This window comes from Oncorhynchus masou, chromosome 12, assembly GCF_036934945.1.
Source record: "Oncorhynchus masou masou isolate Uvic2021 chromosome 12, UVic_Omas_1.1, whole genome shotgun sequence".
Classification (NCBI taxonomy): domain Eukaryota; kingdom Metazoa; phylum Chordata; class Actinopteri; order Salmoniformes; family Salmonidae; genus Oncorhynchus; species Oncorhynchus masou.
In genome coordinates, this window is record NC_088223.1 from 3,155,891 (window position 1) to 3,170,440 (window position 14,550).

Here is a 14,550-nt window from a genome sequence, read left to right on the forward strand (position 1 = left end):
CTGAGTTTTTTAAAATCATTTTTTCCTTGTTCTTCTCTTTCACTTATATATATATATCTCCCTTTATTTAACCAGGTAGGCCAGTTAACAAGTTCTCATTTACAACTGCGACATGGCCAAGATAAAGCAAAGCAGTGCATCAAACAACATGGAGATACACATGGACTAAACAAGCGTACAGTCAATAACACAATAGAAAAAAAGAGTGTATATACAGTGTGTGTAAATGGTGTGAGGAGGTAAGGCAATAAATAGGCGATAGGAGCGAAGTAATTACAATGTAGCAGATTAACACTGGAGTGATAGATGTGCAGACGATGATGTGCAAAAGTAGAGATACTGGTGTGCAAAAAAGTAAATTTGAAAACAATATGGGGATGAGGTAGGTAGATTGGATGGGCTATTTACAGATGGGCTATGTACAGCTGCAGCGATCGGTTAGCTGCTCAGACAGCAGATGTTTAAAGTCAGTGAGGGAAATGTAAGTCTCCAGCTATTTTATTTTTTTTGCCATTCGCTCCAGTCACTGGCAGCAGAGAACTGGAAGGAAAGGAGGCCAAATAGGTGTTGGCTTTGGGGATGACTAGTGAGATATACAGTGGGGCAAAAAAGTATTTAGTCAGCCACCAATTGTGCAAGTTCTCCCACTTAAAAAGATGAGAGAGGCCTGTAATTTTCATCATAGGTACACTTCAACTATGACAGACAAAATGAGATTTTTTTTGCAAATTATGGTGGAAAATTTGTATAGTAGAGTATCAGTGGAATATCAAATCAAATGTATTTATAAAGCCCTTCGTACATCAGCTGATATCTCAAAGTGCTGTACAGAAACCCAGCCTGAAACCCCAAACAGCGAGCAATGCAGGTGTAGAAGCACGGTGCTCATAGTATGAATGTGAAAACTAGGAGTTTGTTGTTGTTCTGTTTCCATGTTCCATCCATCTCTTAATATCACAGGTTTTGTTGGTTAATTTGTTTTTATTATCATTTGCATTTTATGTCGATTTTGCGAAATATTGTAGGGACTTTTTGGGATAAGTTTCAGTCTGTAGTTGAATTGTCTTTATCTTAAATTATAAGGTACAATTAGAGACTGTCAGTTCTGACTCGTGTTCATCAGGCACCTCCCTCCCACTAAATTGAACTTGTTCAATAAAAAACATTGGTTTTGAATAGGACCCAGGTCGGGGTTTGGCATGGGGATCCTGTCCTGACTGACCAATAGGAACAGTTCTGCTTTAACCTGGCTGACCAATAGGAACAGTTCTGCTTTAACCTGGCTGACCAATAGGAACAGTTCTGCTTTAGCCTGGCTGACCAATAGGAACAGTTCTGCTTTAACCTGGCTGACCAATAGCAACACTTCTGCTTTAACCTGGCTGACCAATAGGAACAGTTCTGCTTTAACCTGGCTGACCAATAGGAACAGTTCTGCTTTAACCTGGCTGACCAATAGGAACAGTTCTGCTTTAGCCTGGCTGACCAATAGGAACAGTTCTGCTTTAACCTGGCTGACCAATAGCAACACTTCTGCTTTAGCCTGGCTGACCAATAGGAACAGTTCTGCTTTAACCTGGCTGACCAATAGGAACAGTTCTGCTTTAGCCTGGCTGACCAATAGGAACAGTTCTGCTTTAACCTGGCTGACCAATAGGAACAGTTCTGCTTTAGCCTGGCTGACCAATAGGAACAGTTCTGCTTTAACCTGGCTGACCAATAGCAACACTTCTGCTTTGGCCTGGCTGTCCAATAGGAACAGTTCTGTTTTAACCTGGCTGTCCAATAGCAACACTCCTGCTCTGGCCTGGCTGTCCAATAGGAACAGTTCTGTTTTAACCTGGCTGTCCAATAGCAACACTTCTGCTTTGGCCTGGCTGTCCAATAGGAACAGTTCTGTTTTAACCTGGCAGTCCAATAGCAACACTCCTGCTCTGGCCTGGCTGTCCAATAGCAACACTCCTGCTCTGGCCTGGCAGTCCAATAGCAACACTCCTGCTCTGGCCTGGCAGTCCAATAGCAACACTCCTGCTCTGGCCTGGCTGACCAATAGCAACACTCCTGCTCTGGCCTGGCAGTCCAATAGCAACACTCCTGCTCTGGCCTGGCTGTCCAATAGCAACACTCCTGCTCTGGCCTGGCTGTCCAATAGCAACACTCCTGCTCTGGCCTGGCTGTCCAATAGCAACACTCCTGCTCTGGCCTGGCTGTCCAATAGCAACACTCCTGCTCTGGCCTGGCTGCCCAATAGCAACACTCCTGCTCTGGCCTGGCAGTCTGCCCCAGGATCATTTTAGCAGCTCTGCAGTTCTGACCGGAACAGATGGAAAGGAGAGACATTCTCAGCAGGGAATGTTGTTCTGTTCTGCCAAGGAGCCCTGAGTACATTATGGTCTGATTTAGCCATTCATTTTACTGTGGATATAGATACTTTTGTACCTGTTTCCTCCAGCATCTTCACAAGGTCCTTTGCTGCTGTTCTGGGATTGATTTGCACTTTTCTCACCAAAGTACGTTAATCTCTAGGAGACAGAACACGTCTCCTTCCTGAGCGGTATGAAGGCTGTGTGGTCCCATGGTGGTTATACTTGCATACTATTGTTTGTACAGATGAACATGGTACCTTCAGGTGTTTGGGAATTTCTCCCAAGGATGAACCAGACTTGTGGAGGTCCACAATTATTTTTCTGAGATCTTGGCTGATTTCTTTTGATTTTCCCATGATGTCAAGCAAAGAGGCACTGAGTTTGAAGGTAGGCCTTGAAATACATCCACAGGTACACCTCTAATTGACTCAAATGATGTCAATTAGCCTATCAGAAGCTTCTAAAGCCATGACATCATTTTCTGGCATTTTCAAAGCTGTTTAAAGGCAGTCAACTTAGTGTATGTAAACTTCTGACCCACTGGAATTGTGATACAGTGAATTATAAGTGAAATAATCTGTCTGTAAACAATTGTTGGAAAAATCCACTCCAATTTGCGTATCGCCCCAACAGATCTGCACTGCACTCCACACTGTCCTCTCCCACCTGGACAAAAGGAACACCTATGTGAGAATGCTATTCATTGACTACAGCTCAGTGTTCAACACCATAGTGCCCTCCAAGCTCATCAATAAGCTAAGGACCCTGGGACTAAACACCTCCCTCTGCAACTGGATCCTGGACTTCCTGACGGGCTACAAATAATCAAATGCCTATCCAGACTATATCCAGACTATTTGTATTGCCCCCTCATTTACACCACTGCTACGCTCTTATCTATGCAAAATCATTTTAAGTCTACCTACATGTACATATTACCTCAACTAACCGGTACCCCCGCACAGCACATTGACTCTGTACCGGTACCCCCCCCCCCTGTAAATAGTCTCGCTGCTCTTTATTTACTTGTTACTTCATTTTTCTTATCCATATTTTTTAAGCTGCATTTTGGGTTAAGGGCTCGTAAGTAAACATTTCACTGTAAGGTCTATTACACCAGTTGTATTCAGCACATGTGACTAATAAAATTTGCATACAGGGATATAACCATAGATACCACATCTACACACAGGGATGTAACCATAGATACCACATCTACACACAGGGATTACATTTACATTTAAGTCATTTAGCAGACGCTCTTATCCAGAGCGACTTACAAATTGGTGAATTCACCTTCTGACATCCAGTGGAACAGCCACTTTACAATAGTGCATCTAAATAATTTAAGGGGGGGGGGGTGAGAAGGATTACTTTATCCTATCCTAGGTATTCCTTGAAGAGGTGGGGTTTCAGGTGTCTCCGGAAGGTGGTGATTGACTCCGCTGTCCTGGCGTCGTGAGGGAGTTTGTTCCACCATTGGGGGGCCAGAGCAGCGAACAGTTTTGACTGGGCTGAGCGGGAACTGTACTTCCTCAGTGGTAGGGAGGCGAGCAGGCCAGAGGTGGATGAACGCAGTGCCCTTGTTTGGGTGTAGGGCCTGATCAGAGCCTGGAGGTACTGCGGTGCCGTTCCCCTCACAGCTCCGTAGGCAAGCACCATGGTCTTGTAGCGGATGCGAGCTTCAACTGGAAGCCAGTGGAGAGAGCGGAGGAGCGGGGTGACGTGAGAGAACTTGGGAAGGTTGAACACCAGACGGGCTGCGGCGTTCTGGATGAGTTGTAGGGGTTTAATGGCACAGGCAGGGAGCCCAGCCAACAGCGAGTTGCAGTAATCCAGACGGGAGATGACAAGTGCCTGGATTAGGACCTGCGCCGCTTCCTGTGTGAGGCAGGGTCGTACTCTGCGGATGTTGTAGAGCATGAACCTACAGGAACGGGCCACCGCCATGATGTTGGTTGAGAACGACAGGGTGTTGTCCAGGATCACGCCAAGGTTCTTAGCGCTCTGGGAGGAGGACACAATGGAGTTGTCAACCGTGATGGCGAGATCATGGAACCATAGATACCACATCTATACACAGGGATATAACCATAGATACCACATCTACACACACACACCAGGCACTCTCTTCCATCCACCTATTCCATCTTTTCTCATTATTCTTTTCTGGTTTAGGAAGCAGTTCAGGTTGTCTGTCTCAAAAAGCTGTTGAATACATCCTCAAGCTTTGTCAAGTTGGATGGGGAGTGTCGCTGCACAACTATTTTCAGGTCTGTCCAGAGTTGTTAGATCGGGTTCAAGTCCAGGCTCAGGCTCGGCCACTCAAGTACATTGAGACTTGTCCCGAAGCCAATCCTGTGTTGTCCTGGTTGTGTGCTTCGGGTCGTTGTCCTGTTGGATGGTGAACGTTTGTCCCAGTCTGAGGTCCTGGAGCAGGTTTCATCAAGGATCTCTCTGTACTTTGCTTTGTTCATTTTCCCCTCGATCCTGACTAGTCTCTCAGTCCCTGCCTCTGAAAAACATCCCCACAGCATGATGCTACCACCACCATGCTTCACCGTAGGGATGGTGCCAGGTTTCCTCCTGACGTGATACTTGGCATTCAGGCCAAATAGTTCAATATTGGTTTCATCAGACCAGAGAATGTTGTTTCTCAGAATGTCTTCACTATTTCTGATCCCAGATCTGTGTGTGTACCAGAATGAGTTCTTCACTGTTTCTGATCCCAGATCTGTGTGTATACTAGAATGAGTTCTTCACTGTTTCTGATCCCAGATCTGTGTGTGTATACCAGAGAGGTCTTCACTATTTCTGATCCCAGATCTGTGTGTGTATACCAGAGAGGTCTTCACTATTTCTGATCCCAGATCTGTGTGTATACCAGAATGAGGTCTTCACTATTTCTGATCCCAGATCTGTGTGTGTATACCAGAGAGGTCTTCACTATTTCTGATCCCAGATCTGTGTGTATACTAGAATGAGTTCTTCACTATTTCTGATCCCAGATCTGTGTGTGTATACCAGAGAGGTCTTCACTATTTCTGATCCCAGATCTGTGTGTGTATACCAGAGAGGTCTTCACTATTTCTGATCCCAGATCTGTGTGTATACTAGAATGAGTTCTTCACTATTTCTGATCCCAGATCTGTATGTGTACCAGAATGAGTTCTTCACTATTTCTGATCCCAGATCTGTGTGTATACTAGAATGAGTTCTTCACTATTTCTGATCCCAGATCTCTGTGTGTATACCAGAGAGGTCTTCACTGTTTCTGGAGAGAGAACAAGGCCTCCTCCATCCTGAATTTAGCAAAAATGTGATGACATGACTGTATTGATATTGATTGAACTGAACGATATTAACGGGCAGAATCATACATACCCTGTCTGGGGCAGTAACGTCATAGCCTGGATCCCAGATCTGTTTGTGCTATTGCCTACTTCATGCCGTCCTTCACGTCAAGACGAGGAGTGACAAGGTGGCACCAACAGACTGGTACTCAGGCTACATTGGAGTTGGCTAGACCGCACAAGCAGATCTGGGATCCAGGCTAACAACCTGCCTCCTGCTGTTTGAGACCTGTAGGGACACGTCATCAACAGACAGACCAACATATCTATCTACTGTCACCTCCCAGTACCTGTAGAAACACATCTACTGTCACCTCCCAGTACCTGTAGAAACACATCTACTGTCACCTCCCAGTACCTGTAGAAACACATCTACTGTCACCTCCCAGTACCTGTAGAAACACATCTACTGTCACCTCCCAGTACCTGTAGAAACATCAGCTCATGATGACCAGAGAAGATCCAACGTGAGTGTGTCCCTAGATAAATGTACTCTATAGTCCCTGTTCAAAGTTAGTGCACAATATAGGGAATATGGTGCTACTTGGGACGCAGCCTCTGGGTGCAGGAACATCCAGGAAAACAGCTGCCAGCTTGCCAAACATCTGAACTATACAATTAGAATAGCTGTGTCCATTCTACTAATTATATCTATGGTCTGAGAACTGGCAGCACATTGGAAAAGTTAAAAGGTTACATTTAAAAATATATATAATTGGAGAGGTCAGCAGGACACATAAAAAAGCAACCTCGTCCCCACCGCCATTGAAGAGTGGGACAACATGCCACAACCTGATCAACTCTATGTGAAGGAGAGATGTCACAACAGATACTGGCTGGTTTTCTGATCCACGCCCCTACCTTTTATTTAAAGGTATGTGTGACCAACAGATGCATATGTGAAAGCTATAGATTAAGGCCAAATGAATTGTTTTCAATTGACTAATTTCCTTGAGTTAACTAACTCAGTAAAATATTTGCATTAAATATAAAATTGAACAGTTTGCTCCGTCCAGTGACAAATTGTCATGTTACTGTAGCGTAGCAAAATGCTTACGAGGGTCATTTGTTTTGAATCTAAATAGCAATTCATCTCATTCTGTTTCCATGCTTGACATTTCAGTAAAGGACCAAAAATGAAATCTGATCTAATCTGAGAAATCGACCAGGGGGAGAGAGAGCATGCTGTGTAGGCTGAGGATTGTTGGCAAAGACACCAACTTGAAGAAAAAGCTTTTTAGCAGAGCCTCGTGACATGTCCTCTTTCTTCCTTTAAAAAAAAAAATTGGCCAATCAAATTCTGACAGAAGGCAGTGAGAGAGGGAACAGATGTCTCCTAAAACTAACCTTTGTCATGGAAATTGATTAGCATTTTGACTTGATAATTTGCGCAACGTCACCCCCTAGGTGTTTAAACGATGTCATTAGAAGCCTCTCTGATGAAGAAAAACAAGTCTTTTATTCCAGAATGTATTTATTTCAATGTCCAGGACTAAAAACAGACTTGAGGGAAATCATCATCACCATCACATGTAAGACTTCTGAACTTAAAACCAAACACATATTGAAATTTAAAAAATGACAGCCAAAGCCTATTAGCATTTTAACACTGGGATAAGATACCAAAATGACACCCCTATTCCCTATATAGTGCACTCCCTTTCACCAGTTTTATGGGCTCTGGTCTAAAGTAGTGCACTAAAATAGGGAGCCATTTAGGACATTCAACATTTCCATTCTGAGGGTGTGTTAGGCGTGAGGTGACCAAGGCCAGATTGAAGCCTTCCTGTCCTCAGCTCACTACAATAAAGGTGAGCCAGCCGTCTCTGATCCTACCGTCAGTGGTCATACAGAGACTGCTTGCTACCGATCCAATATCAGAGCAACTATAACCTTTTTAACTGTCCGTTAGGAAAGTTAAAACCTCTTCAGACTCTAGCCTCTGCTGGGACCACTACACGCAAACATGTTCCCCGTCTCAGTTAGGGTACAGCCCATATTGGTTCCTGGTTAAAAGCAGTGCACTACCGGGATCAATTTGGGACACGATCCTTAAGTCTCAGAAGCTAAAGGATAAAGCTGCAGTAGATTCCCCAGTGATCACTGGTGTAGCGACCACAGTCCAGCTTCTCTAAACCCACCAGGGCCATGTGGTCTGGGGTCATCCGGGACCCGGGGCCCTCCTTGGCCGGTCGGAGGTAGACGCGGTCAAAACGACACCTGCTGACATACGGAAGACTCTTGTTGCTGTTGGCCTTGGTGTCCCAGGTGTACCTGCAGTGCTCCTGCTTCCCCAGCTGCTCCCACACATCACACACCCCACCGGGCAGACCTCCAACCTTGGTCACCTGAGACAGAAATCAAGTTATCAAGGGTTGACAGATCTGAGATACTCTCAATGACCGGCTATGAAAAGCCAACTGACATTTACTCCTGAGGTGCTGACTTGCTGCCCCCTCTACAACTACTGTGATTATTTGAACATCTTGGCAATGTTCTGTTATAATCTCTACCCGGCACAGACAGAAGAGGACTGGCCAACCCTCAGAGCCTGGTTCCTCTCTAGGTTTCTTCCTAGGTTTGGGCCTTTCTAGGGAGTTTTTCCTAGCCACCGTGCTTCTACACCTGCATTGCTTGCTGTTTGGGGTTTTAGGCTGGGTTTCTGTACAGCACTTTGAGATATCAGCTGATATAAAAAGGGCTTTATAAATACATTTGACATTGATGAGAAAGAATGGTTTCAGGATAACACAGAGAGACCTAACCTCGGCGTCCCTCAGGTTAGTGTCCCCTCCAAATAGGACAGTCACGTTAGTGGGAGCCTCCCTCATCCTCTTCAGCACCACGTTCAGCTGTTTCATCCTCTCCTCTGCCTGTCCCTTACAGCTCTCAAAGTGGGACGTCATCACACACAGCTCCTGGTCCCCGAACGTCACCTGAGGCCGAATGGACACGCACAGCGACAGCGCTACGATAAGCTGTGTATTAACAAAGACAATGACCCGTTGAGACTCCTGGGTTTTAAATCAGTGTGGACCTACTTGAGCAACGAGCAGATTCCTCATCATCTGAGTGGTCGGGTAGCTGATGACGTCACTATTCAGGAGTTTGACTCTGGACTTCTTCAGCATCAAACCAGTGAAGTACCCCTCCTCGCCTCCTGACATTGAGGAAGGAAAATGTGTTTGTCATGGCATAATTTATATATATCTCACACAGAGATTATACAAAACATTAGCTACACCTTCCTAATATTGAGTTGAACCCCCCTTTTGCCCTCAGAACAGGGATGGACTCTACAAGGTGTCCAAAGCGTTCCACAGGGATGCTGGCTCATGTTCATTCCAATGTCCCACCATAATTTGCTAATTAAAATCATTACAAATCCTACAATGTGATTTTCTGGATTTTTTCTCTCTCATTTTGTCTGTCATAGTTGAAGTGTACCTATGATGAAAATTACAGGCCTCTCATCTTTTTAAGTGGGAGAACTTGCACAATTGGTGGCTGACTAAATACTTTTTTGCCCCACTGTATATGCCATTCAGCAGATACTTATTCAAAGCAACATTACATTCCTCAGCGGGAATTGAACCCATTACCTTGGCATAAAAAGACACTGGTTCTGTTTCAACATCCTAACTGGCCCGGCAAGCAGCCAAGTGGTTAGTGTTGGGCCAACAACTGAAAGGTTGCTGGATCGAATCCCCGAGCTGACAAGGTAAAAATCTGTCGTTCTGCCCCCGAGCGAGGCGGTTAGCCCACTGTTCCCCCGAGCGAGGCGGTTAGCCCACTGTTCCCCCGAGCGAGGCGGTTAGCCCACTGTTCCCCCGAGCGAGGCGGTTAGCCCACTGTTCCCCCGAGCGAGGCGGTTAGCCCACTGTTCCCCAGAGCGAGGCGGTTAGCCCACTGTTCCCCAGAGCGAGGCGGTTAGCCCACTGTTTCCCCGAGCGAGGCGGTTAGCCCACTGTTCCCCCGAGCGAGGCGGTTAGCCCACTGTTCCCCCGAGCGAGGCGGTTAGCCCACTGTTCCCCCGAGCGAGGCGGTTAGCCCACTGTTCCCCGAGCGAGGCGGTTAGCCCACTGTTCCCCCGAGCGAGGCGGTTAGCCCACTGTTCCCCCGAGCGAGGCGGTTAGCCCACTGTTCCCCCGAGCGAGGCGGTTAGCCCACTGTTCCCCCGAGCGAGGCGGTTAGCCCACTGTTCCCCCGAGCGAGGCGGTTAGCCCACTGTTCCCCCGAGCGAGGCGGTTAGCCCACTGTTCCCCCGAGCGAGGCGGTTAGCCCACTGTTCCCCCGAGCGAGGCGGTTAGCCCACTGTTCCCCCGAGCGAGGCGGTTAGCCCACTGTTCCCCCGAGCGAGGCGGTTAGCCCACTGTTCCCCCGAGCGAGGCGGTTAGCCCACTGTTCCCCCGAGCGAGGCGGTTAGCCCACTGTTCCCCCGAGCGAGGCGGTTAGCCCACTGTTCCCCCGAGCGAGGCGGTTAGCCCACTGTTCCCCCGAGCGAGGCGGTTAGCCCACTGTTCCCCCGAGCGAGGCGGTTAGCCCACTGTTCCCCCGAGCGAGGCGGTTAGCCCACTGTTCCCCGGGCGCCGAAGACGTGGATGTTGATTAAGGCAGCAACCCTCCCCTCTCTGATTCAGAGGAAGAAGACACATTTCAGTTGAACAACAACTACAAGGTATCCCCCCTTTCCAAAACTAATTGCGCATGCATCCTCAGTATCATGCTACTGAAGGGAATGTAGGTGTTGTGTTGATATGGTACAACTGTCACACCATACCCTCAATGATGGTGTAGCTGACGGCTCGCTTCCTGAGGTACTGAACATACGGTTCAATGAGTTCCTGCAGAAACACCACGTCGGGGGTGTACCTTAAAGGAGAGGAGAGAACGACGTTAAAGCATGTTCCCCCCATTACGTTTTGGATCTGCCTGAAGTGTAGGCCAACCCAGAGACATGTCCTTGAGTTTAGAGGAAGGATGTTAGCCATGCATTTCACATAGGTTGTGTGTCTTCTACATAGACCCAAAAGCCAGAGCCCCGGGCCGGCTGTTCCCTTAACCCCAGGCCGGCTGTTCCCTAAACGCCGGGCCGGCTGTTCCCTAAGCCCCGGGCCGGCTGTTCCCTAAGCCCCGGGCCGGCTGTTCCCTTAAACCCCGGGCCGGCTGTTCCCTTAAACCCCGGGCCGGCTGTTCCCTAAGCCCCGGGCCGGCTGTTCCCTTAAACCCCGGGCCGGCTGTTCCCTTAAACCCCGGGCCGGCTGTTCCCTTAAACCCCTGGCCGGCTGTTCCCTTAAACCCCGGGCCAGCTGTTCCCTTAAACCCCGGGCCAGCTGTTCCCTTAAACCCCGGGCCGGCTGTTCCCTTAAACCCCGGGCCAGCTGTTCCCTTAAACCCCGGGCCAGCTGTTCCCTAAACCCCTGGCCAGCTGTTCCCAGAGCCCCGGGCCAGCTGTTCCCTTAAACCCCAGGCCGGCTGTTCCCTTAAACCCCGGGCCAGCTGTTCCCTTAAACCCCGGGCCAGCTGTTCCCTAAACCCCTGGCCAGCTGTTCCCAGAGCCCCGGGCCGGCTGTTCCCTAAACCCCAGGCCAGCTGTCCCTAAACTAGGGGTCCCTGATATGAAAATGGTGCGGCAGGAGAATTTCCAAAATCCAGAAAGAAAAAAAAAGTATATAATCTTTGTATCTCAAAATCATTATAATATGGTTAACCTTAAAAATCATCATGAAAATTCAACCCTAACCCATATAGGGAATAGGGTTCTATAGGGCTCTGGTCTAAAGTAGTGCACAATATAGGGAATAGGGTTCTATAGGGCCCTGGTCTAAAGTAGTGCACTATTTAGGGAATAGGGTTCTATAGGGCCCAGGTCTAAAGTAGTGCACAATATAGGGAATAGGGTTCTATAGGGCTCTGATCTAAAGTAGTGCACAATATAGGGAATAGGGTTCTATAGGGCCCTGGTCTAAAGTAGTGCACTATTTAGGGAATAGGGTTCTATAGGGCCCAGGTCTAAAGTAGTGCACAATATAGGGAATAGGGTTCTATAGGGCCCTGGTCTAAAGTAGTGCACAATATAGGGAATAGGGTTCTATAGGGCTCTGGTCTAAAGTAGTGCACAATTTATGGAATAGGGTTCTATAGGAATCTGGTCTAAAGTAGTGCACTATGTAGGGGATAGAGTGCCATTTGGGATGCAGTTCAAGTAACCCAGAGTCCTTGGGTGAAGAGTGAGGATGTTAAGGAAACTATTTGACGTGGTCCCATATAATGGCTGACTAAAGACAGTGAACGAACAGCGACTCACAGGGCCAGATAGGAACAGAGGCCTCGAGCACGCTCTCCCAGGTTCACGGTGTCCAGACCATCTACATTCCAAGAGATCAGCGACAGTTTGCCGTCATCCTGCTCCTCAGCGCCCGAGGTTGTAACTTTAGCTTTGGGTTCCACTGACTTGGAGGAGTTGGTTGACTTGGCGCTGCTGCTGGAACAGGCAGGCTCTTCTGTGGTCAGGTCAATGCTGCAGGATTTGCAAGGACAGATTAGGGCAGTGTTTCCCAGTCCTGAGGGCCCAAAGGGGGTGCACATTTCGGGTTTTGCACGAGCACTAACACACTTGATTCAACTCATCATTAAGCCTTTGATTATTTGAATCAAAAGTGTTGAGGGTAATTGTTAAGGCAGTAACTAAAACCCCTTTGGGCCCCCAGGACTGGGAAACACTGGACTACAGAAAATATCTAGACCAGCATTGGAAATAACTTGCCTAGTAATATAAAGGTTAAAGAGGCTCACAGTTTATTTTACACTTACCAAAATGACTAAATAAACATTGATATTGTAGACAGGCCATCGCATGAATATATATCACAATACATACCAGTCTATTTTCCCCTGTGGTTTGTCCAATTTCTGTCTTTTAACTTTCGGGGGGCTGATGTCCTTTTTTGGCGAATCTTCCACTGTAAAAACTGCCTCCATGTCAGCCTCAAAAAATGAGTTCAGAGCTCTCTGAAAGGTAACACAACATACATGCAGTATAGATGAAGAAGGTTAATGTTTTTTTTCCCCTCTCCAGACCTTAAAACTAAAGTGATAGTTATTTAACGTAACGTAATTGTCCAACGCTTTGGATTCCATGGAAATAAGACGCCCTAACGTTGGGATGAGCCGCAACCGGAAGTGTTGTCGAATCCAATGTGCTGCTATAGCATTAGTTAGCCTAGCATGCTGATGAACAAACAGCAGTATTGAAATTCTCCATTTCTCAGTTGGTGGTCTAATTAAGAGTGCACGGTCATCTCCCAATTCTGGGTTGGTTACATTTTCCCCCGAGACATATCTCACGGCGTAGCCTCGATTCGACTACAGATGGAAAAACTTATTTTACATTATATATTATAAACTGTTTTAAGGCAATATAATTTCTGACCAACTTTTATGCTGAATTGGACTCTTCTGTCATTGCAGACTGAGAGAAAAAAGGGTCTGTGTTCCAAAGTTGTGTAGTCCTCCAATGTTAACTAATCAAATGGACTGATTGAAACAGGATAATTAGCTATACCTCCATTTCCCAGTCATTTTCAGCAAGGTAACATTGAGCCACGGCGCTATCGGATCCTGTTACGGACACAAACTCATCACACAGACCAGTCCTCGTTTCTTCTAAAGTCGACACGGACTTGGAGATATGACTCATGGTTTTATCAATTTTATGGCGACACGTAATCTTGTTTCAGAAGCGAAGCAAAAGCATTTTGACTTCTTATTTGAGGTTTAACAGCAGTTTGACAACCAATTAATGTTGCATTACCGCCACCTACCTGACTGGAGTACAAATTCCTTATTACTTTGCTTGATTTAAAAATAAATAAAACAAAATACCATCTAACCCTACACTCACTAAAAACCCACCACCCTACTCCACTGTTTACAACTATTTAGTGCTACCTCAGGCCAACAGCCCGAAAGGATGGGACTCACTTAACACACCCTGTAACTCTTCTGCCATCCAGTCTCACATCTCTGCAGCTGCCACCACATCCTCAATTGTCTGTGACTTCGTTTCATCCCTACAGTAGAGTTGATAACCATTGTTATAAATGCTAGGAAGCCCAATCTTACTGAAACATATATCACTTGTTGGTTTATCCCTCTGTACTGGTACAGATCTACTACACCCCTCCTCTCATGATCCCTCCCTCTGTTCTGGTACAGATCTACTACACCCCTCCTCTTAGGGTCCCTCCCTCTGTTCTGGTACAGATCTACTACACCCCTCCTCTCAGGGTCCCTCCCTCTGTTCTGGTACAGATCTACTAGTCACACCCCTCCTCTGAGGATCCCTCCCTCTGTTCTGGTACAGATCTACTACACCCCTCCTCTGAGGATCCCTCCCTCTGTTCTGGTACAGATCTACTACACCCCTCCTCTCATGATCCCTCCCTCTGTTCTGGTACAGATCTACTACACCCCTCTGAGGATCCCTCCCTCTGTTCTGGGTCAGATCTACTACACCCCTCCTCTCATGATCCCTCCCTCTGTTCTGGTACAGATCTACTAGCCACACCCCTCCTCTCAGGATCCCTCCCTCTGTTCTGGTACAGATCTACTACACCCCTCCTCTCAGGATCCCTCCCTCTGTTCTGGTACAGATCTACTACACCCCTCCTCTCATGATCCCTCCCTCTGTTCTGGTACAGATCTACTAGCCACACCCCTCCTCTGAGGATCCCTCCCTCTGTTCTGGTACAGATCTACTACACCCCTCCTCTCAGGGTCCCTCCCTCTGTTCTGGTACAGATCTACTACACCCCTCCTCTGAGGATCCC

The 14,550-nt window shown here is 47.1% G+C and overlaps 1 protein-coding gene across 2 annotated transcripts; it reads right to left on the reverse strand.

The window, feature by feature from the left end:
- Positions 1-7,175: 7,175 nt before the first annotated feature.
- Positions 7,176-13,514, reverse strand: tdp2b (tyrosyl-DNA phosphodiesterase 2b). 2 transcript variants are annotated; one of them, XM_064979467.1, is made up of 7 exons: positions 13,284-13,514; positions 12,600-12,730; positions 12,027-12,239; positions 10,500-10,591; positions 8,761-8,879; positions 8,485-8,655; positions 7,176-8,067 (listed from the first exon to the last, which is right to left on the reverse strand). In XM_064979467.1, exons 1-7 carry the CDS (start codon positions 13,416-13,418, stop codon positions 7,786-7,788), a joined length of 1,143 nt encoding a protein of 380 aa, XP_064835539.1. In that variant the 5' UTR covers positions 13,419-13,514; the 3' UTR covers positions 7,176-7,785. The 2 variants fall into 2 exon arrangements, with proteins under 2 accessions (XP_064835539.1, XP_064835540.1); XM_064979468.1 differs by lacking the exon at positions 13,284-13,514 and adding an exon at positions 13,156-13,275.
- Between the last annotated feature and the right edge of the window lie 1,036 nt (positions 13,515-14,550).